We start from the raw sequence: 23638 nt of genomic DNA, 5'->3' as shown, positions 1-23638 counted from the left end.
GAGGGAACTGTAGCCTGCTCTCATGTCTTCCCACATCAGCTCTGAGGACACTGGCCATCTGCAGAGAAATGACTGTGTCTCTCCTGTGCTTGGCTTTGGCCTCGGAGAAGTTTTAAAAGCAGATCTGGCCAAATTTCCTGTTTCCTACTATCAATAAGGAGACCCATGGTGTCATGTGGCGTGGAGGCTAAGCCACCGTGGTATTGAGGGCCTTGCACCAACCAGCAAGCTTGGCCTGCGGTTTTACTTTGTGCTTCCAAACTCATGCAGATTTGTCTTCCTGAACACTATCACCCAGGACTGTGTGGGAAAGGGATTCTGGGAAATGTAGTCCCATCTTAGCTAAAGTGCTGCCGCACAGAATTACCATAATATAATCTATGGACTAAAAGAGAATACATGTGAATATAGAAAAATGTATTTCAAAAGGTTAAGGATCTTGAATTTAATCTTTTGGTTTGAGAGACATTTTAAAAAATAACCAAGATGTAATTATCAATATGTATGACTAGCCTTCATTCTATCCATTTTTATAAAACAAGGTGAGGTTATTTTATTAATATATCATGGCTTTCATTTCTTTAGCTAGAAAACCAAGAGATGTTCTTGACTAATGCACTGTAAAGGTGTTTGTGTTTGCTTTCTCGGGTTGTTAATTATCTCTCGGGTCTCACTTATCTCCAGTTCTCTGGTCACTCATGGCTTCCTGTTCCATATTGTCCCCATGGGTGTGAGACTTTCCTACTTCAGGGCTTCTCTACCGGCCAAATAGGGCAAGGCCGAAGCTGAATTCTTTTTCCTCTTACATCAGGGTCCACCTTCACTTCCCCGTTTTGTTCCACGGGGTTGCCACACCTGCAGCCCAGCTCTCAGGGTTGATTCTGGAGGTTTTTCTTAGTCCAGTCAGTGACCAAATACTTGGGCTTTCCCTCAACAACGGATCTTGTATTTATTGATTTTTTTTTTCCTATTTCTGCCATCCTGCCACAGCCCTATGGTTTTTTTTTTTTTTTTTTTTTTTGTTTTTGTTTTGTTTTGTTTTGTTTTTGCGGGGGCGGGGTGGTGGTGGTGGGGGAGGTGGGGGAGGGTTTCCAGACAGGGTTTCTCCATGTAGTTTTGGTGCCTGTCCTGGATCTCGCTCTGTAGACCAGGCTGGCCTTGAACTCGCAGAGATCTGCTTGGCTCTGCCTCCCCAGTGCTGGGATTAAAGGCGTGCGCCACCACCGCCTGGCTAGCCCTACCTTCTTCTTATTAAATTACTGAGAGTATCTGAGTAGTTCCATTCCAGCTCTTGCTCATGCCTGCCCATCATCCTTGCATGCTGACTTTATACTGTATCAGAGAAATCAACTGCTTTCTGAAAAGAAGATAGTAATTTTTTTTCTTTATGGAAAGGAAGTAAGAATCTGCAAAAGATTCTGAGGTCACACAGGTTAAGGTCTATAGGTCCAGGTTCCTTTGGCTCATTCCATTCTCTCTACCGTGATTTAACCCATTCCTGAGAGGGAGACTCAGTTTCTCAGGGCCTTCCATCAGCTCCCTGAACTGTATCAGTGCATCTGTGTTGTCAGTTACATTGGAGACTAAAGCACTGTACTCTGCAGCCATCTTTCACACAGAAGGACATTGAAACTCTACATACATGCACAGTCAGTGAAATGCACGCATTGCCTGGTGAGGTGATGTTTCACCCGTTAGGGCTTCTTTATTTCCCACTCTCCCCCCACCTCTAGTCAAGAAACACAGAACACAGGTAGTGTCTTCCCTCTTTACTCAATCCCAATCTTTCCTACCTTTGAGGCTTCCAAAATTCTCCTCTATGAATCCACTCAAATTCTTAAAAGGCCTCTGTTTGTATGAGCTATTAATGTCTCATGTAGAGTTACTCAGTTCCAGGACACAAAGAGTCTGAGTTAAAAGGTAGAAACCCTGAGTTCTAATCCCAGACCTTTAATTTATCAATTTACAAGCCATTTTTCTACTCTGAGTTGTTTCTAGTCAGTGGGCAGAGTAATGTGGTATCTGCTAGAGAGAATCGGTGCATGCCAGATGAGCCAGTGCATGCCAGGTGAGCCAATGCGTTCTGGATGCCACAGAGCACAGTACTACCGCGAATGACAATGCAACAGTACAATTCAATCCTTGCGTGACAGCTTGTATCGCTTCTGTACATTCCTTTTGGTTTATTAATTGGAGAACAGTTAGATCATGTGTTCCTGGAAAAAGAAAATATGGATCTTGTGTTTTTTCTTTCTGTCCTTTTTATGTGAGTACCTTATGATTCCGCTTATAAATCATGCCAGGTCGCATTTGGATGGTGAAGGGAGCTGGGAAAAGACATTCAGACTAAGATGTAGTGCAGCTCAGAGTCAGCCCAAGTGGGTGGGTGAAGGACCCAATAACTTAGGAATGCTACTCAGCCAGAGCGAGTCCTCTCACTGCCAGACACCATCATGAGGCTTTCTGCAGAACAATATATCACTTGGGCACGACTTTCAAAAATCTGTCTGCTTTTTGCCTATAAGAAAAGAAGCTGGGAGACAGTCATGCTCAGAACCAGCTGGGAGGGAGCCAGGGCATGTCTTGTGTTAAGTCCCAAAGAGTTGGACCCAGAGTTCTGAAAGTCATCCTGGATTTCCTTGGGCACCTTTGCTTTTAGCCACAACATGGACCAGTTGGTCTTTTTGAGAACTTCTAGGTCCAAAGTAGTGCTACTGGATGGGGAAGCTAACCATGGAAGGCGCTTAGGGTATAAGAAAGGAATTAACACTCTCACCCATCCCATAGTGTCTAACTCAAAATGGCAGCTCCAAGGCCTGGCTTGGGTGTCACATGGGAGACTGGGTCATGCTGTGACAGAGGCCAGCATCTGAATTAACCCTCCTGACACGAACAATAACATCCCACTGTGGCCTGGGGATAGAGATTTTCCTAGTGTCTTTAGGAGGATGTAAAGAATTGTCCTTTGGTGGCACATGCTTTTAATCCCAGTACTCAAGAGGCAGAGGCAGGCAGGTGGGTCTCTGAGTTTAAGGCCAGCCTGGTCTACATAATGAGTTCCAGGAAATCCAGGGCTGCAGAGAGATCCCCTGTCTAGAAAAGCCAAAATATAAAAAAAAAAAAAATTAAAAATTTGCCCTTTGTTTATTTTGCAAAGACCTAGCAACTCATGTCTATATCCATGCTGTGACTTCTTTTTCTTTCCTAAAGAAAACATGCCATAGGGGAATTCCATTTCGATACTCAAAATCTTATTGTAGAGCTGTGGCATAAACTTCGAGAAGCAGTTAGAGCTTTAAAAATGTTATTAGGAGCGAGCTTTTCATACCAGATTTGAACACATTATAAAACGTATTAGCCCGGTGTGATTATTGCTCAAGTATGGAGTTTGGAGAGTTTATTACTTGTAAAACAAACAAATCCTTTGTATGAGTAGAGGTGTAAAGGGGAAAGCACTTGCTGTTTTAAAGCAACATTGAAAGGAAGATTAAACTATCCTTATTAAATCTTCTTAAGTATGAGTTGGCTTAGGGCAACATTCTTTAATTACATTAGATCATAGCGTGGCTTTCCTCTGCCAGGAAAGTGCTGCTATTCTTAGGTTAAAGTGGATGCCCCGAGTCATTTCACTCTCAGTTCCTCTCCTTCTCTAACTGTGAAATAACAAGGTTGCCTTAGGAGCTAGAATTTAGGAGGAAGGGACCTAAATGTGGCATCAAGTAATGCTGTGTCCTTCCTTTTCTGCACTTAAAATAGCATTCTGTGAAGGAGTCCACTGCCTTCGCCCATCTGCTGAAGGGGTTCACAGGACGGAAGAGAAAAGAGCTCTTGTTCATGTCTGTGCGACTAATACAAGACTCTTGCATGAAACTCAAACAGGACACAAGCCCCACTGCCATTGTTCACGACACTTATTAAATAGTCAACTATTCAGGTCTTGTCCATCACGTCGACGTAGGTTCAGAGTCTTAACCCGACTTTCCCAGTGTGTGCTCAAGGTGCTCTTGACCATCATTTGAGCTCCTTTTAATTACTGAGAATTTTTTAGCCTACAATCACAGACTCTTGATATTATGAGAACATTTACTTAATGTTCCACAAGTAAAGAGGAGCCAAACTCAGAGCCTATTGTTATGTCATGAGTTCATTTGAGGTAATATCTGGGTAGAAACCCAGTCCTCCCTACAACACCCACCGGAACTTAGAAACAAATATGTGTGGCTGTTCTTTTTTCTTTTTTGAGGGCAATATTTGTACATCTGTACTTACTAACAAATATCACTACAGAATGGTATACAGCCAGCATACAATGTAACATATGTAACAATTCTTTTTTTTTTTCAGTCCATATCTTCATAGTGCCACAATTCATTCTATGTCACTCTAAATGCCATCACCACAGTTGGCCCCTAATCCTGTATGGGTTCGGTTCGCCTATAATTGTATCTCCTAGACATTTGGTCCATCTTCCATCATACTTTCCTTTCTTAACAACCTGCTCCCCTGACTCTCCACTAGTGAACTCAGCTGTCTAGGTTTCTCATTCCATTCCTTGTTCACTCTAGAGCACCATCACCTCCCAGGAGGCACGGATGGCTGTTCTAATCCAAAAATTCCGATGTCCATAAATTAATTCTCCCTTCTCTCGTTCCTAACTCTCTTTTCACCAGGAGCAGATGTACGGAAATTTTCCTCCGGGTCATATACTAAGTTAGGTAATGAGGTTGTGACTATCACCCTTCAACTAAACTGCCTTTGTATCACATAGTCAAGTGGAGCATCACATGGAAAACTGAATGACAGGTGACGTCAGAGCATCCCTTTTTATATTGTCTATCAGCTCTGGAGCACACTATAGGCAGGAATAAGCATATCGAAAAGGCCAAGAAGAGAAGACAGGGAGAAAATGGTGAAAAATCCTTCATTCATTCATCCAGCAGGGATGGGGCTCAGCCTGGCACACATGGCGTGGGCCAAGTACTAGACATTCAAGTGTGGATGGGAGAGGCCATACCTTGCGTCCGTGGAGCCAGTGATGGAACAAGGACGACAATGAATACATTTATAATACAGTTTCAGGGAAGTGCAGTGTTCAGTTTAGGTGGAAGCAAGAGCAGCAGACACTAAAGGGGGGTGAGAGGAGGGATGTCCTTGGAGGAGGGTTGCTTCAGGTAGGAAAGTACAGAGGGTGTTTCCGAGACCGTCCTATTGGGGCAAGTTTTGTATAAAGCAGTGTGGGCATCTGGAAGAGGGAGTTTTCAGCTTGGATAAATGATGGCAGGTCAAGTGCCCCCAAGATGGACATGAGCATGAAAGATTAGGAGAATGAGCCGGGCGGTGGCGGCGCACACCTTTAATCCCAGCACTCGGGAGGCAGAGCCATGTGGATCTCTGTGTGTTCGAGCCCAGCCTGGTCTCCAAAACAAGTTCCAGGAAAGGCGCAAAGCTACACAGAGAAACCCTGTCTCGAAGAACAAAACAAAACAAACAAACAAAAAAAGCCACTTGAGTCTGTATGCCATAGTGCTAGAATTTGGATGGGATTTTTGCCTGGGACTTCCTGTCTGAATCAAGCTCCACAGTGGAGGAGTCTGGACAAATAAACTCATCTCTGAGATTTTTGGTTTGCTAACCTGGACAGTAGGCTGGTAGCATCCACCTCACCATGTAGTAACACAGCAAATGAAGTAATCTGTACAATGTGTCCTTCACTTAGTCTCTGGTGTGCTGGGCGGACTCGGGCGGGTGGTGTCAGACTTCTGATTACGGTCTAGACATGAGAAGTTCAGACACTGCCAGCACTGATGTCAACAAGCACTTTGCTTAAGCCACCCAGGGACGGACACACAGGAAGTGCTCCATGGCTCACCAGTGATGTATGATGTCACTGCCAGCCTCACTGTCCTTCCGATCTCAGGTGGATTGACACTGTAGACATGAACCTGCGGCCTTGGGAAGTGTGGCCCATCGTGGATCACCTGTAGTCAGGGTTTCCTAGGAATCCAGACAGGTTTTTACAGAAGATCACGCTGGTGAGAGTAAAAGTTAGTATAAATCCAGCCAAGAAACAAAACGTTCACTCGCCCAAGTCTGTGCAGTTAATTCAGACTCTCAGTGTGTGGCTGTGGGCAAGTCCTCTGGTGCGGACCTGATACACCCCGGTTTCCTGTGGTTGTGAATCAGTCCTGGCATCTAGAGAGGACGGTAGGTGGGGGCCTGTGGCTCACATGGAGCCCCACGTGCATTGGGCCAAAAAATTCTACTTCAATAAAAGTACTCAATTGAGGGTAAAAGGCCATCTCTAAAAATGGATGTGTAAGGAAGGTTAAATTTAAAATTAAGGCCATTTTTAGGGTGCTAGACAAAATGCTGATTTCCAAGATTTTCCATTTTGTTCTCCGAGTATGAGACCTAATGCTCCTTTTAAAAAGAGATTCGAGTTTAGCAGTATCATGGACTAATCATGCTTCCTTATTTGTTACTTAAATTTATTAACTTTTATTTTCCTTTTCCTTTTTTAAATTACACTTCTTTATATGTGTGTATGTATCTGTCTGTGAGTAGGGGGTGATGGTACATGTATGTCATTGTGTACATTCAGAGGTCAGAGGACAACTTTGGGGAGTCAGTTTTCTCTTTCCACCATGTGGAGGTCCTAGGGATTGAACTCAGGCCGTCAGGCTTGGTGGCAAGCACCTTTACCCCCTGAGCCATCCTTACTTTTACTTCCACGATTCTTGTAACCAGATGATGTAATGTGTCTCTATAAATCTAAGACCTTCTTCCTATTTTTTTTTTTTTTTTGAGACTAGCTCTTACGATATAGCTTAGGCTGGTCTCAAATACATACCCTCCTGCCTCAGCTATCCTGAATGCCGAGATTAATAGCATGAGCCACTGTGCCTAGCTAAATCAAGTATCTTAAAACTTGATGCAAAACAAAGATTTGAGGCAAGTTCTTTGTAATTTTTTTTTCCTAAGGGAATTATGTGACAGTCTAAACCTGGGACTTGGAAAAATTCTTTTTTTTTTTTTTATTTCCTTTTTTCGCTCACCTGATTAGTATTAGAGCTTGTAGACATATTTTAGTGAGTTATCTTAGCCTTAAAAATTGCGTTCAATTCCTCTGGTCTGAATGGGAAAGTACAGTTAATAACTGTAATGAAAGACCTTTGGAGAAAGATCATCCCCTAGCCGCAAGTAATTAAGGGGTCAGTGACTGGAAAGGAACTGCGGTTCCACCCACTTGCAAGTTAACAGGTTAGCCTGGATGTTCAGACAACAGGTAAGACTCCTGGGTCAGAACATAAGGCTATTCATAGTAACGATGAGGAGGATATCTGCTATCTGCACTTAAGGCAGAAGATGCCCAGGCTCCACAGGTCAACGGGATTATATATATATAAAATAGCCACACAGTTGATGGGCCACCTGACAGAGGAACCCAGAGCTTGGAAAACCCAAATCTTTGGTAATAGAGACAATAAGCCAACCTGTTTTCTTCCCTGGAGGCAGTACATTTATAAAAGCTATCTTTGGTTATTCTTCACAGGGAGGTCATTTAGCTGTGTAATGTAGCCTTAGGGGGTCTGTAGCAAAGATCTGTCAGAGCCCCTGCACACAGGCACGAAGGAGTGCCACAGACACATGGACAAACTGTCTTCCCACTCACTTAGGTGAAAACTCAGATGCCCTCTTCTGTTTCCCAGAGTGCTTGAGAGCTTCAAGGTACCCTAGCCTACCCTGTTGCTTCGTTTCATGGTCAGAGCTGAACCCGCGCCTTGGAGGATGGTATCAGCGGGAAGCAGAAGAGTCATCCGCCATGACAGTTCAATTTAGAGGTTAGAGCCAGCTAGCTCTGGCTCTTTAAAAAACCACTGCTCATGTGATGCTTACACAGCTACAATTTATGACAATTCCAGGCATGTGAACAGCAGGTTCTAATTTGGAAGTTTCCTTCGCCGCTCCACGCCAAACCCATGCTGGGTTCAAGACAAAGGTTGACATTCCAGAAGTGCATCATGTGTTTCATAAGAGATCTTGATCAGCTCTGCATTTCCTCCTGGGCTCCAGGCCCCTAGTGTTCAGAACCATAGGCGTCAAAGGCTTTTCAAGTGCTCATCTTCCTGATACACTATGTGGGCTGGATAAAAATAGGGCCCGTTCCAGAAATTATTTTTTAAACGGTAGAATTTTATGCTACCTAACATCAAATGTAGGTAGTATAGTAATATTCACATAGTGGGTGTGTTAAGCTTCCCTCTCTTTAATATCTTTAGAATGTTTTTTCCTTTCAGATATGACCCACATTTGCACAATGGTCACTGTTCTTTTCTCCCTAGTTAGGTTTATTTGACTGAAGTGAGATATTTGGCCCTTTGGTGCTGGTTGTCAAAGTGTATCAGAAACATTACTTCTGCCTAGTGCTACACTAACTTTGTGGGGGACTTTCTGACAGGGGAAAAGCTTGAAGAAATGTGGGCATCTTTGGAGTTAGAAGATACAGTTGTGATGCTAATGGAACCAAGAGTTCTCCACGGAGCCTCTGCATAGTAGCAGAACTAAACACAGAGAAATGGCATCGTCTATTCTGTGACCATTAGCAACTGTGCACACAAGACGTGTGTTCAGCTTCCAGACAGTGCTCCCATTATAATCCTCTGCCCTGGAACACTATATCCTGCATATCAGAGACATTAAAGAAACAGATTGAGGTTTTAACATTATCTTAATAAGCACAGACATTCATTTGTTACTTAACTGTTTTCCAGAACACATTAAGAATTGTTCCAGGGAGCATTTGGAGCAATAAAAAACCACAGTAGTTCCCTAATGGTAGCATTTATAATGGAAGCAGTACAGTACAAAATATTACATCTACATACAACAATACTCCAAATGCCATGTCCCTCAAGCTCCAACTAGCAAAGAGAAATGCCTTTCCAGTCACTGCTTTTATATTTGTTTGTTTGCATTTTGAGTGTGGCTTCTGTCTTTTTAGGGTATATGTATTATACTCTACAAGGGTCCTCCAAGATACGTCAAAGAAAATCAGTTTCCAAAGCTTCGACTTTAAAACAACACATTTCTTAAAATTTTTCCTTTCTAAGCCAGATACGGTGGCACATGTCTGTAATCCCAACATTTGGAAATCAGAGGCAGAAGGGTCAGGAGTTCAGGGTCATCTTTGGCTACATACTACACAAAACTCTGTTTCTTAAAAAAAAAAAAAAGCATAAAATAGGGGCTGGAAAATGGCTCAATGGTCAGGAATGTTTGCTCTGTCAACACAAGGACTTGAGTTTGAATCCCTAACATAAAAAGCTGAGTATGACTGTACCAGTACCTGTAAACCACGTAACATTGGTGAGCAGCAGCGTTAGATCCTGAGAGCTGACTGGCCAGCCAGCTACACAGTTCAGTGAGCGATCCTGTGTCAAGGCAGTCAAGTGGAGGATAAGGGGAGACAGTCAACATTGCTGTGGCCTCCGCTTGCACACACATGGGTGTGTACACCCACTAACATACATGCTTCCCATGTACACACCATACAGAGTGAAAATAAATTTAAATTGCCGCTCCTATCTCTTTAGTTATATATAGTCTCCTATTGAAAAGAAAGCCATAGCCGGGCGGTGGTGGCGCACGCCTTTAATCCCAGCACTCGGGAGGCAGAGCCAGGCGGATCTCTGTGAGTTCGAGGCCAGCCTGGACTACCAAGTGAGTCCCAGGAAAGGCGCAAAGCTACACAGAGAAACCCTGTCTCGAAAAACCAAAAAAAAAAAAAAAAAGAAAAGAAAGCCATTTCTTATTCCATCAGAATTACTATTATTATATACATGGCAAATAATAAAGCCAAAGAACACCAGCAAAAAAGGCACTTGAAAATATTATGTAGGTGTTGAGAACTGACTCAAATGACTAGATAATAGTTCTCTCATTTCCAGTGATTTGCTTTCAACAAAACAATAAAGAATGACCTAATCAAATTACCAGCTGACAGATCATCACAAATAACTTTTGTTGTTAATTCAAAGAACTGAGTGACATGGTTAGTACTGAATTCCTTCCCCTCACCACCTATTTTATTATTGAGAATAGTATATTTCATCCATTTCAAAAGTGGAAACATAACATATCACTCTATAAATAAGTGACATTCTCCCACAGAAACATGATAAACAAAAAATCTCTCACCCATCACATGAAGGTGCCTGTGATATATTTTCATTTTTGTGTTTAGTAATTTGTAAGCATTTTGAGATGCTTCGATCACGTACTAATTATGGTGTTAATACATTCAGGAAAAAAAAAACCCGAACTATCTTAGAATATGTAAAACTAAACTTTAATTCAGTTTAAGTGTGTAACTTTTCCCACTGAAGAGCTTAGGGCTTTTGGTGAAAGCATCCTGGGCTGACTTTGCAGGCTTGAGAGAAAATACGCTTACGGGGGGGGGGGGAGTTTCAAACAGGGATGGCATTAAGTCCTACTGGAAACATCTAGAAGAGTGATTGCTGAGCAGGATAGACATTGCATCCTCTGCTGGTATGTAAATTGATGCTGAAAACGTTAATGGGAATTTTAAGTAACAAAAATACTTAGTTCTTCAAATTTCAAGTTACTTTTTAGGCTACATGAGTGAGAAAGGGTGAATTTGAAGTCCCAGGAACATAGCTCTTTCCTATTCTTTTTTGGTGCCTGGTTAAAAAAAAAAGGGGGGGGGTCCATTTTTTAGTGGGGCATAGTGGAGCACACCTTTAATTCCAGCACTTGGGAGGCCCAGGTAGGTGGCTCCCTGACGGTCTGAGCCCAGCGTGGTCTATGTAGTAAGGAGTTACATGGTGAGACACTATCTAAAAAGGAGGCCAGGGCCTTCATTTTAAATTTAATTTTGTTTTAAATTAAGAGCCATTCTGTTTCCTTCCGTTTCCCCGAACATACTTTCCCGAAAAATCATCCCGGTTGATTTTGATTAGGATTCCTTCACTGGGAAACACGGACTTTTTATTTCATTGCCTGTCTTGGTTTGTAATCCAAGCAAGTTCCAGATAATGTTGTCGGAAAAAAAAAATATTTATTTTACAAAAGGCCGTGAGTGGCACAACTCAGGAAGAGTGAGGGCAGTGAGACTACAAAACCAATAAAGAAGTGAAGCCGGGCGGTGGTGGCGCACGCCTTTAATCCCAACACTCGGAGGCAGAGGCAGGCGGATCTCGGTGAGTTTGAGGCCAACCTGGGCTACAGCGTGAGTTTCAGGAAAGGCGCAAAGCTACACAGAGAAACCCTGTCTCGAAAAACCAAAAAAAGAAAAAGAAAAAAAGAAATGAAAGCTACCTGCTCCTCTTCAGGTTGGAGCTGGTGGCCTATGGTAGAATCTGGTGTTAAAAGATTAAGTCTCAGGATTTAAGCATCTGGTGGGAAGGGATAGTACATTTCAGCTCCTATTCACACTTTTTTAGACTTATTTTTTATTTTATGTGCATTGGTGTTTTGCCATGGATGTTGGGTCCCTGAAACTGGAGTTACAGACAGTTGTGAGCTGCCATGTGGGTACTGGGAACTGAACCCAGGTCCTCTGGAAGAGCAGCAGTCGGTGTTCTTAACCGCTGAGCCATCTCTCCAGCCCTCCTATTCACATTTTAAGCACCTCTTTGCAGGAGAGCTAGGCGTGGCATGTTCTGCTTGTAGAGGCCATAAAACCATGGGGCTTGGATTTATTTCTGCCACGTGCAGGGCATGGCTCCCTTGGCAAATCCAACTAACTGTTGAGCTCTCTGCAGCTCAAGTGTGGAACTCCCTCTGAAAGTTGTGAGGCGTTCTCTGGCAGGAGTTGCAAGACCTCTCAGTGAGAGTTTCAGACTCCCGGGTTCACACGCCAGGTGGTTCAGGGAAAACCCCTGCTAAATGGAAAGTGTGCCCGGAGAGCTGCGGGATTTAAATCTGAAAGCGGAGGGCGCTAAATGACAGACAGGTTCTGTAGGAAAACCTGGGGCAGTGGCCAGAATAAGGAAGAGGCAGGAAATACTCAGGAGGACTTACATGGGACAGAACTGTTACCTTCTTATCCCTCCCAATCCAAGGCTGTATCCCCACAGAGTGACATCAACATATTTGTCCTTCCTGGTCTTTTGGTGACACGCTGTGTCTGTAGACTCCAGCTGGATCTGGCAAGTTCTTGTGGGGCCCTGATGATCTGATCCCATGTGATGTAGGAGTTCCATAGCTGTGAATGATGCTTGATTCTAGTCCCCCACTCGCTCAGATTTCCACCGTCATGACAGCTTAGAGATGACATTAGGGGCGTTTCAGGCTCTGGCATGTATAGGGCTGCGGTGGACCTGTCATAGCAGGACAGAGGTAGAATGATTGAGTCCGGGTGAGATGCTTTATGCCCGCTGACTGGTGGCGGCAGTGTACACAGACTTGGCGTACTGTATGGGTTGCGAGCACTCTGTGGAGTAGACAGGAAGTGCATCTTCTGCTGGCCTGTCACTGGGGTAAGGAGGAAAGAGGATGCTCAAAGGCAGCCCCACTTTCTTCCGTGTGGCAGTGAAAGAGAACGGTCCCATGGAGCAGTAGATTGATTTTCTTTGGAGTGAAAATGGGCCATCTCGTTGAGGCTAAAAAGAAAATAACTGCACTTGCTATTGTAAGGGTCGCTATATTGGATCTCCATGTTCGTGCTTTTGCTCTTTCCCTGTATACTAAGGCTGAGCTCTTCTGTTCTTTCTGCTCTGGGCACTCATAGCATCTTTGGAGAAGACACCAAGACACGCAATATTCTTGCTCTGTCTTGCTCCTCGGTCTGTCATGGGAAGCCATTCTTGCCGCACATTCAGAGTTTGATTTTGCTCCCCCTGGGATCTGAAAGCTTGTGATTTTACAGTTCCGTCATCAGCATTAAAATAATATCCTCCTTACTTTAATTTGACCTGCTCTATATCGGGATGGTTAAGTGTAGCTTGAGTTTTCCTGTCTGGCCCACCTCAGGGCAAATCTCTCTCACCTGCCAGTCCCACAGCCGCTCAAACCCAACCAAATAAACACAGAGACTTATATTGGTTACAAACTGTATGGCCGTGGTAGGCTTCTTGCTAACTGTTCTTATAGCTTAAATTAATCCATTTCCATAAATCTATACCTTGCCATGTGGCTCGTGGCTTACCGGGATCTTCACATGTGGCTTATCATGGTGGCGGCTGGCAGTGTCTCCCTCACCCAGCTTCCTGTTCTCTCAATTCTCCTTTCTGTTAGTCCCACCTATACTTCCTGCCTGGCCACTGGCCAATCAGTGATTTATTTATTGACCAATCAGCAACACGTTTGACGTACAGACCATCCCACAGCAGTTAAGCATTCACTTGACCATTGCTACGATGTCCAATTTTGTCAATACTATATCAGCCAAGTTCAGTTCTTTAGTTCTTCCCATTAGATCAAAAGGGAAGCAGAAGCTCCAGCAACGATGCATTTTATTTTTGGAAATGTCAAGTGCAGGGCTTGACTGACAAGTTCTCACCAGAACATAAACTGAGGGAAGTCTCTTTCTCAATCTTCAGTTCACTACCTGGGCTGGTTAAATTGCCCCAGAACTTGGTTCAGCTGCTTCACTATTTGCCTAGGATCGACTTTCTGAGTGGTCTTTAGTTTTTTTGAGACAAGACCTTGGTATTTCAGACGCAGCACATACCACCTGTGACCAGTGCTTTTTACGATCATCTCCACCCCCCCCCCCCTTTGTTTTTCTGAGACAGAAAATTCTAGGAGGGCCTTGACCTCATTTGTAGCTGAGGATCACCTTGATCCACCTTGTACCTGATTCACCTGCCTCCACCTGGAAGTACTGACATGTGCCACCATGTTTGGTTTATATGGTAGTGTGGATCAAACCCAGGGCTTCATGCATGCTAGGCAAGTATTCCACCAACTGTGCTAAATCCTGTAACCATCCTGTCTCGGTGGCACCCACCGCTTTTTATAACAGCCAGTTCAGCTCATTCTCATCTGAGGCCACTTGGGTTCTGAGGAACTCAGCAACACCCAGCCACTGAATAATTCCATGAGGCCATCATGATAAGTGGAGTTGAAGTGGGTTGGACAGGTGTTGAGATAGGGCTGGGAGCTGAATCATGGAGACCTGAGCCAATCCCTCTAAAATAAAATGAAAGGGTGTACCTTTCCCCATCATCTCTTTCTGCCTACTAAAACACAAGGCCTCCGAGGCCCTCAGCTCCACCGAAAACCGTTCTCAATACCCATCGTAAGCAGGAGTATGGAGGGGAGAGTATTTAGCTTTGAGAACTGAAGTTAAGCCTAGCATGGTGACACATAGCTATAACCCAGGCACTCAGGATGCTTTACCAAAGAACAAAAAAAATGGTTTACCTACTTTTTATACTATATTTGCCCAGGGACTAGTCTTTATTACAAAGGATATCTATTTTTTTAATTTAAGAAATGGTTTTAATTCATTTTACAGACCAACCACAGATCCCCCTCTCATCCCTTCTCCCACTCCCCCCCTCCCCGGCCAACTGACCCACCCTCCATCCCCTCCTCCAAAAGGGTAAGGGCTCCCATGGGGAGTCAGCAAAGCCTGGTACATTCAGTTGAGGCGGGACCAAGCCCCTCCCCTGCATCAAGGCTGAGCAAGGCGTTCCACCAGAGGTAATGGGCTCCAAAAAGCCAGCTCATGCACCAGGGGTAGATACTGATCCCACTGCCAGGGGCCCCTCAAACAGACCCAGCTACACAACTGTCTCCCACATGCAGAGGGCCTAGTCCAATCCCATGCGGGTTCCACAAAGGCTTCCTTTTTAATACACAGCTGCCATTTACCCAGAGCTGGGTCTTCCCTCTTAAAAAGCCCAAGACAAGGTCATCTGAACACTAAGATGGGTTCATTAAGAGGAACATAATTGGCACATGCCTGTAATACCTGTACTTGGGAGAATGCAGGAGAATCAGGAACTCAAGGCCAGCCTTGGCTTTGTGGCAATTTCAAGGTTAGCTGGGGCTGTATGAGACCCTGCTTCAAAATAATGAGGGAGAGAGAAAAGTTATTATTCAGGAATATAATCTTCAAAAACCTGCCTCTTTGAGTGCAGGGAGGGGTGGGGAAGGAGAGGTGGAGATGAGAGGGTGGGAGGTACACCGTTATTTTTGTATAGTCTCCCTTCATTAGAACGATAACAATCCTGTTGCCTTTGTTATAATTATCCTCCAGGTCTCCAGGGTAACCTGGTATAGATTCACTTGGAGGCCTACCAGGCTTTCATACAATTCTTTAAAAAACAAACAAAACAAAACAAAAAACAACTTTAATGGTTACACCCAGAAGCAGATGTTTTCTCCGTAGCACACGCCTGTGATATGAGAGGCAAATTGCTCAGTTGGAGACTCGGCTGACTGCTCCGTCCTGAGCCCCTAGTCTCATCCAGCTTCTTCCAGGCCAGGGTTACATGGTTGGTGGCTACATAAACAGCATCTTTCCAGTGGGTTTCCATTCTTCTGTCTAATCAGATGCTCTTACATTCACATTTGTTCACTAATCAACACATATTTATTAAGCCATTACCGAGAAAGCATATTGATTTAAAGAGGTCAGGGTTCAGGGCCACCTCTGTCACTTAGCTTTGTGACCTTGGCAAGTCATTAATGTTGGAGCCCATTTTTAAGTTTCCTAGTGGCTTTACCTAGGAGGTCTGCATAGAGAGGATGATTGGACCGCGGGCGTAAATGCAGGGGTCTGAGATGGTCTGCACTTGGCTGTGCTGGGGGGTGGTCTTTTGCACCACCCCTTGGCATTCCTTTAAATACCCTAGGGCAGAGATAGTTGAGGCCCAATGCATCAGGATCCAGGCCCTTCTGAATCTATCCTGTATTTTCTTTTTCTCTCCCCTCTTCATCTCTAACTAAGTCTCTTATCCCTCATTCCTCAAGAGTTCCTGGGGTAAATAAATGTGGGGGCTGATCCCCCAACATTAACTCTTCAAAGCTGTAATCCTTCCTCTATGAGTGAAGAACAGCAATAGTTCTGCTTGGACGGGGTTGGCGACGTTCAAATGGGAAAATGTAGAGGTGTTTGTCAAGTTAGCCCACAGTAAGAACCCATCTGTTTGAGCCAACCAAATTTGTGAGCAAAAGACAAGTTAATTCGCTGTCTTCTGTCCTTCCTAATCTAATCAAGCAGAGCCCACAATGTTCCCTGTCACTCAGATAATAAAAAGTCCTCTGATCAATTTTGATAGTAGGAAGAGTCTCCTTCCAAAAATTTAGATGTCTAGTCTGCTATTACAATCGAATCTGGGAGGAATATTTAATTTAGGGCTTCTCTCTGCCCAGCTTCCCCCAGGCCATGGCGCCCAGTCGGAAAAGGGAGAGATAATGTGACCTTTTACCTTTCCAGCTCTGTTTCCTACTCATTCATTGGCTATGACTTCAGAATTCTCCACGGTGAAAGAGAGGAAAGTTCACCGTTCTGGACTCACTAAAGTTGAGAATTTGGACCTGAGATTCCTGTGCCAGATAGATATCCCGAGCTTGTTCACGCATGCCATGGGCATTTTTTCAGGGCTACGTTGTGCCGCCCCCTCTATTTATGATAGCCATTGTCAAGCTCATCCAGGGTTTATCCTGAACCCTTTCTCCCTTGGTGAGGAGGGGGTTTGTCATTATCAGGGCTGTCCTGCTGAAGTGAGAGACAGCCTTGACCTCCCACCACAAACCCAGGCACAACTTAGAGAGAGACCAGGAAAGGGGTGTGAAGGGTCTGGGTAAAGTTTGCTGACTCATCACTCTTCCCTTTCTTCTAGTGCCCTGGCTGTTGCTCAGTGAGATCTTTCCTGGTGGAATTAGAGGCCGAGCCATGGCCCTGACCTCTAGCATGAACTGGGGCATCAATCTTCTCATCTCTTTGACATTTCTGACGGTGACTGGTAAGAAGTCTTTTCCATTAATGTCTTTATAATCTTCATAAAAAGTGTTTATTGTGGAAATTTTAAAATACGCCCCAAAGTAGAGAGGCTGGTACTGAATCAGTTATGTCTATCACCCAACTTAAGCAGCTTTCAATCTTAACTCCTTTCTAACCCTACATGCTCCCCTTATCAGATTATTTTGAATCATGTCATATATATACATTTTGTTAATTGAATTTCAGCATGGGTCTCTGAAAGTTAAGACCGCAATATAATTATCACTCTTAAAATATTAATAATCTGCCCTAGCATCACTCTGTTCACATTCTACCAACTACCTGGTAGTTATTTTTTTATTCTTTGAGTTATCTCCAAATATGTAATTTACAGTTGAATAGCATGTCTCATCATTGGTAGGCTGTGTCTCCATTCTTTCTACTAGACTTTTACCCCCTTATAGTTTTAGGGGAGAAACTTACTGGTTATACAGATTTTTGCAGGATCTGGATCTTAATAGTTTTCAGGTCACATGTCCTCTTGTCCTTTGTGTTCTCTGTAAGTTCTTATGTAGATCTACATGGAGGCTTGAAGGGGTGAGTCTATAACCCATTAGCACACTCCTTGGCAAGTGACACAGGGTGGCCTGTCATGCTCCCAATCTGGCTGCCCCACCCCCATCCCAGGCCATATTGAACTCCCTTGATGCTTGTCACCCAGACCTGAGGTTTTCGTTCTTCCAGTCTGCCTAATTTTTTTTTAAACCCAGAATGCTTCTCTAAAGAGAGATTTCTTCTCACTGCCACTTAGCTCCTCTGAATGTGGATCTTATATAAGGCAAGAGGAGTGGTTGAAATTTTTATTTTTAGTTCTCAAAATAATGAGGTGGTTCACTAGCACCCTGCAAAACTGACCACCAAGATTTTTTAAATTAATCTTTCTCTCTGTTTCTTTGTTTCTGTCTCTCTCTCACATACACATGCACACACACACACATACGCGCACGCGTGCACACACACAAACACACACATCTGTTATTCAGTTAAAAAAATATGGACTACAAATGGTGACAAATGACCTGAATCTTTGTGAGAAGGCTGGCTAACATAGTAGATGAGCTAAGGAAGAGGTAAGACCCTTGGATGGGCTCTTCGCATGCGTCCTGGGAAAACAGATTCTTTTTCTTTTCAGTGGTAGTTGTCTTTTTGAGAACCAACTTGATTATGTAGGATAGTCTGGCCTTGAACTCATGGCAATCCTCCTGCTTCAGCCTCCTCCCTCAGCTAGGATTATAGGCATGAGCTATGCACAACCAGATCTAGCACAACCAGATCCAATTGGTATCTGAAGCCAGGAATGATCTAAAATCTTTGACCTCTACTCGGGATGTCTAAAGATCTCTAAGTATTTTCAAAGATCCAATTTTTAAGCAGGGATTAGAATGACCTAAAAGATATGAGACTTTTTTTTACATAGCAACAAGCCTTTGGATACCAACATTTTAGTGAAATGTCATCTGTATCAATATAAACATACTGCTCCTGGTAAACAGACAATGAATTTAGTACACTATTCTGAAAAACTGGTTGAAAATTGCAGTACATAGTAAGTAGGCTGTGGTAATGCATACCTATAAACCCAACCCTGGAGTGCCGAAGTCAGAGGATGAAGGATGAGTTCCAGACCATCCTGGAAAACACAGAAGGACCCTATTTCAAAAGACAAACAAACAAACAAACAAAAAGGGCAGAGCATCCACTAAGAGAGGATGGCCCAGATAGTGAGAGCCTGGCTCCTATGCTCTGTAAAGAGCGGCTGGGAGAGTTCTGGGTATTTGATGTGGATCCAAGGACTCTCAAAGAAAGGGTAAAGACACAAATACTTGGAGTGTGTATCACCAAGACCAGGTCAGGAGGTGTGACTCACTGCGCACCATCCACAAGACAAGGCAGAACATCCTGAAAGGCAGATGTGGGGTCTGAGTAAGGGAGATGGTGTGGCAGTGAGGCCATGATCTCTCTGTGACTGCAAGTCCTCACACAAAATGAGGAACAAGTTTAATTGAGATAATCTTTTGAGTATTACTAATTCCAACTAATTCTACATAATTCTACAAGTATTAGATTAGGCAATCCACCTGGCAAAACCCTGCACTAGCAGCAAGAAAAGCACAGAGAAAGGATTGATTACAGATGCCAGAAAGAACTGCCCTGGAGCTCAAGAGATAGTTCAGCAGTTGGGAGCACTTGCTGGGCAATTATGATAATCAGAGTTTTGATTCCAGCACCCACTTAAGAAGCTGAGCATCTGGCACACACCTGTAACCCTAACTCTGAGCTGGGGCAGAGGCAGAAGGATCATCGGGGCTTGCTGGCTTCCGTCCTAGCTGAGAAAACATGAACCACAGGCTCTGGGAGAGACCCTGACTCAAAGGAATATGCAGAGAGCAATAGAAGACAAGACCTGAAGCTATTAGACCTCCCATGTGCACACACAAGCATACACGTGCACACACACACACATCTTAAAAAAGAAATGGCTTTGTCTTCCTCCTCCTTGCTCCTCCCCACCTCAGCATAGCTCACCCACATGTGGTTACTATGCTTAGATCCTTCCACACTGAAGTTATAAAAATGGCTTCAGTATATAACTACTCAAGTCAGTTTTTCCCCTGACCAACTGTGATTTGTGGCTATAGCTGTTAAGGGCTATTTGCAAATCCTGCCTGCAATTCGTCCATGCATGTGTGTAAAAAGAGCTAGATACTTCTCCACTGTTCCCTGTCATCCTGAACGTTTGCTGCTGGTCCACCTGAATGGGGTCATGTCTAGCGTAATGTACCTTGAACTTGGCCAGTGATTAGATTAGAAAGGGATTACATCTTTGTTTAGAAGTGGCCAAGAGAGCTGACAAGTGAAATCCATCAAAATGTTGAGGATAGTGCTTCTTGCTGATAATATCTTAGCCAGCAGATTTCTTTCATTGGCCCCATTATCATGTGTTCTGCTGGACCTAGAAGGAAGCTTTACAAATATGTTGCTGGCTATTAAAAATGGTGAAATACTGCCAACGTAAAATAATTTATTGAAATCAGAGTAAAAAGGATGAGCTGATTTCAAGAAAACTCCACCTGCACAAATGTGTCATTTAAAATGGCCAAACTACAACAGTGTTGATCCCTAGAGAGAGTCAGGAGGAGGTAAGAGAAAACTGGCCTTGGGTGTTTATAGACTTCTGCAGTGAAGTTTTGTTTTTGCAATGGTATGTTTAGCTTTATTTGTCAACTTTACACAACCTAGAAATACCCTGGAAGAGAGTCTCAGCGAGTGATTGTCTATTTTGGGTTGGTTTGTAGGCATGTCATGGAAGATTGACTTGACTGTCAAGTGATATGGGAAGACTCAGCCCAATGTGGGTGGCACCATTCCCTAGGCAGGGGATTCTGGACTATATATGTACAGGAAGCAGGGTGAGCACTAGGAAGTAAGCAAGCACGGGCCCATGCATTTATTATCGCTTCACTTGACCATGCATATGATACTTTAAGTTGCTGCCTTGACTTCCCCATAGTGATGGATTATAAAGTGGAGTTGTAGGCCAAATAAACCCTTTCTTTCTTAGGATGCTTTCAGTCAGGGTATTTTATCCGAGCAACAGAAATAAAACTAGAACATAAGTGAACATGTGCTCTTTACATTAATAAAGACACGTTACCATGTTGAAAAAGAAAAATGTGCACCCAGAAAATGGCTCTGAGTTTAATTTGTGATGGTTAAAAGACCGCTATGCATTTTACCTAAGAAAGCTGGGGTAGTATTGTAAAACTAAACAAAAAGAACCCCGGCGATATTTTGAATTTGTGAATCTTATTTCCATGGAGACTACTAGCATGTACAAAGACACATAGGGCTTCCTACAGGATCTGAGAAGTGATATTCACAAATGGGATCAATGCAGCACAGAATACATTTCTAATCATTTTCTTTTGTCCCTTATAGATCGTATTGGCTTGTCGTGGGTATGCTTCATATATACAATCATGAGTCTAGCATCCCTGGTTTTTGTTGTTCTGTTTATACCAGAGACAAAGGGATGCTCTTTGGAACAAATATCAATGGAGCTAGCAAAAGCGTAAGTATCACTGGCCCTTGGTCAAAATGTGGTTTTTATATATAAGTAACAACATCTGAAATTATTTTAGAATATTCCCTTTGCTGCAAGATTGCTTGTATAATTCTAGCTCCTTAGCCTTGTCCCAAATGTGCGCAAACCATTGCTTACCAATATGCAAGGCTTTTAAAACTTTATTTAGTGATGAGAAAGAATTCCAAGCAGGGCACAGTATTGTATGTGATCCCAGCACATGGGAGGTGGAGTCAGGATGATTGAATTCTGATGACCCTTAGCTACATAGTAATTTTTAGACCAGCTTATTGAGACCTCATTTTAACCTTCTTCTCTGTCCAAGAAAGAACTTCATTTCTAGCTTGTCACCCAAGAGGCTACCTTTGTTTGGGGTACTAAGTAGCTGCTGGGACATGATTCTCATCCTGGGCTAGGACTACAGACAGTTTTAGCTTCCATCTAAAACAGGCTCGGGGTCTTTTGAGCCCAAACACTTAAGGCTACAATTAGCAGAAAAGCTTTTGGTTCTAAATGCCTATAATTCCTTATAATGTGGCACACTCAAGTTAATTTTTGTAAAGGTAAGGAGTGTCTTACAGGATTAAGGCATTTAGAATTAAATTCTAGGCATTTAAGTGAATTTCACATGGAGAGATGAGATAAATAGTTTAACTGGCAAGTGGGCCGTGAACAGCTTTCAGAGGCAGGGCACTGAGTTCTAACTGATCAAACTTATGGCCTGAGGGAGGTGGTGGCCACCATCTAGGGATGAAGGGAACCGTGTTCTTCTTAGGAGTAAATTACAGTGGGAATGGGACCATGCTTAGTCCTGGGCTTCCCTACAAAGGAGAAAACCATATTATAGTTTTGAATAGGTTGTGACTTTCTTTTAAAAATAGTGTCAAAGCACTAGGGAGACAGGTATAGTAATAAACTGTGACAGTGACATGCTGGCTTCCATCAGAGGGATGCTCCAGGCTGATGGATGAGCTGGTGGTGGGACAGTGTATGCAGATGTTCATAAAGGCCAGCCATTTAGTCCTGTGTTAGCCGGGGCTGTTGTAAGTAGACGTGTGGAAAACATTCACTTTGTTTATGAACCTTGACGTGGTTGAAATCTTTAAAATAGTTTACTTTCCTAAGCAAAAAAAAAAAAAAAAAAACAAACCAAAACAAAAAAAACTTTAGTCATTTCAAATCATAAGTTGACTATCAAGTTTGGGGTTGATAGTCATTTTTAAGATGAGGCCATTTTTAAGAAAATAAAATGAAAATGATTAACGTATAATGAAACACATGTAGTTGTCGGGAAGGCTGATTGGTTAGGTAACTTGCATGTGAAGATTGGGTATGAGCATGTAAACCCTTCCTCCGACCTGCTGGACAGCATGTAGCCCAGGTTTTCTTTCTGTTAAAGTTTCTCAAAACAGGCTGGCCTTGAAATCTCAATCCTCCAGCCTCCACCTCCCAACACAGAGCAGGTTTTTACTGAGGGTCGTAAGATGTAGCTCCGTCTGCAGTCTACCACAGTTCATGCCATGGGAGGAGGGAGTGGTAAGGATGAAAATGAATGAGACGTATACCAGCTGCCCTTATCACTGTCTTACCTACTTCGTCAGCTGTGATTCAACTCCTCTTGGCTAGGCAATAGACAAAGAATTGCAGCCAGGTGTGCTGGCACACACCTTTAATCCCAGCACTTGGGAGGCAGAGACAGGCAGATCTGAGTTCCAGGCTAGCCTGGTCTACATAGTAAGTTCCAGGCTGGCAAATACCATAAACAGTGAGACCTTGTTTCACCCCCAACCCCCACCCGAAAAGAACTGAAAATGTAGGAAACAACAGAAGCTGTTTTGACTTTAGGTGGTGAACAAGAAATCAGATCATCGTGGTATACCGTGTTGGCTAGCACAAAGATAAATTACTCTTTTTGTTTGAGGATGTCATTGTATAAAAGTTTCTTTCCTCCCAAAGGAGAGGATACTAGAGCTGAATCTTGAAAGGGACATTTGGGTAGAGAAGATATTGGAGGCGGGGGTAGGGTTACACCAAAGAATATTGTCCTCAGAGCTATGCTACAAAGGTGAACATGCTCTTGGGAGACTGGGAGATGAACCCAGAAGCGAGAGGGGTCAGGCAGGGTCTTTGTCTATCTTGGTAAAGAGTTTGAAGTTTATTTTAAAGGCAGTCGTGGGTTTTTTGTTTTGTTCTGATTTATGCATTTGTACGTGTGTGAACCATGCACATGTGTTTGAATACTTGTAATCCTGAGTATATATAAGGAGGCCAGAGGTGGGCTATTGGCATCTTCCTCTACTGCTTTGAGCTAATGGCTGTCACTGAACTTGATGTTCACTGTTTGGGCTAAGCTGGCTGGCTTGGATCTTCCCAACTCCACCCCTCAGTCCTAGGGTTGCAAGCATGTTAGCCACGCCCCACTTCTACTAAGTACTGAGGGTTTGAACTCGAGTCCTCATGCTTGTAGAGAACATGCTCGTACCCATGGAGCCACTCCCCTAGCAGACGTGTTCAAATGAGAGGTTAAAGAGGGAATTAGAATTGCTCTCAGGCTTCCAGAACCAACCTGCTATGTA

The 23638-nt window shown here is 43.5% G+C and overlaps 1 protein-coding gene across 1 annotated transcript in view; it reads left to right on the top strand.

The window, feature by feature from the left end:
• The window catches only part of Slc2a12 (solute carrier family 2 member 12), a 57737-nt gene that overhangs the window by 25797 nt on the left and 8302 nt on the right, over positions 1–23638 (top strand). The window contains exons 3-4 of the mRNA XM_059272654.1: positions 16818–16940; positions 20918–21050. Coding sequence (XP_059128637.1) covers positions 16818–16940; positions 20918–21050 — 256 coding nt within the window. The remainder of the gene's footprint in view (positions 1–16817; positions 16941–20917; positions 21051–23638) is intronic.

The sequence above is a fragment of the Peromyscus eremicus genome, chromosome 8b (assembly GCF_949786415.1).
Source record: "Peromyscus eremicus chromosome 8b, PerEre_H2_v1, whole genome shotgun sequence".
Taxonomy (NCBI): Eukaryota; Metazoa; Chordata; class Mammalia; order Rodentia; family Cricetidae; genus Peromyscus; species Peromyscus eremicus.
The sequence above is the reverse complement of the archived record's forward strand: the minus strand, read 5'-3'. Positions and strand labels throughout refer to the sequence as shown.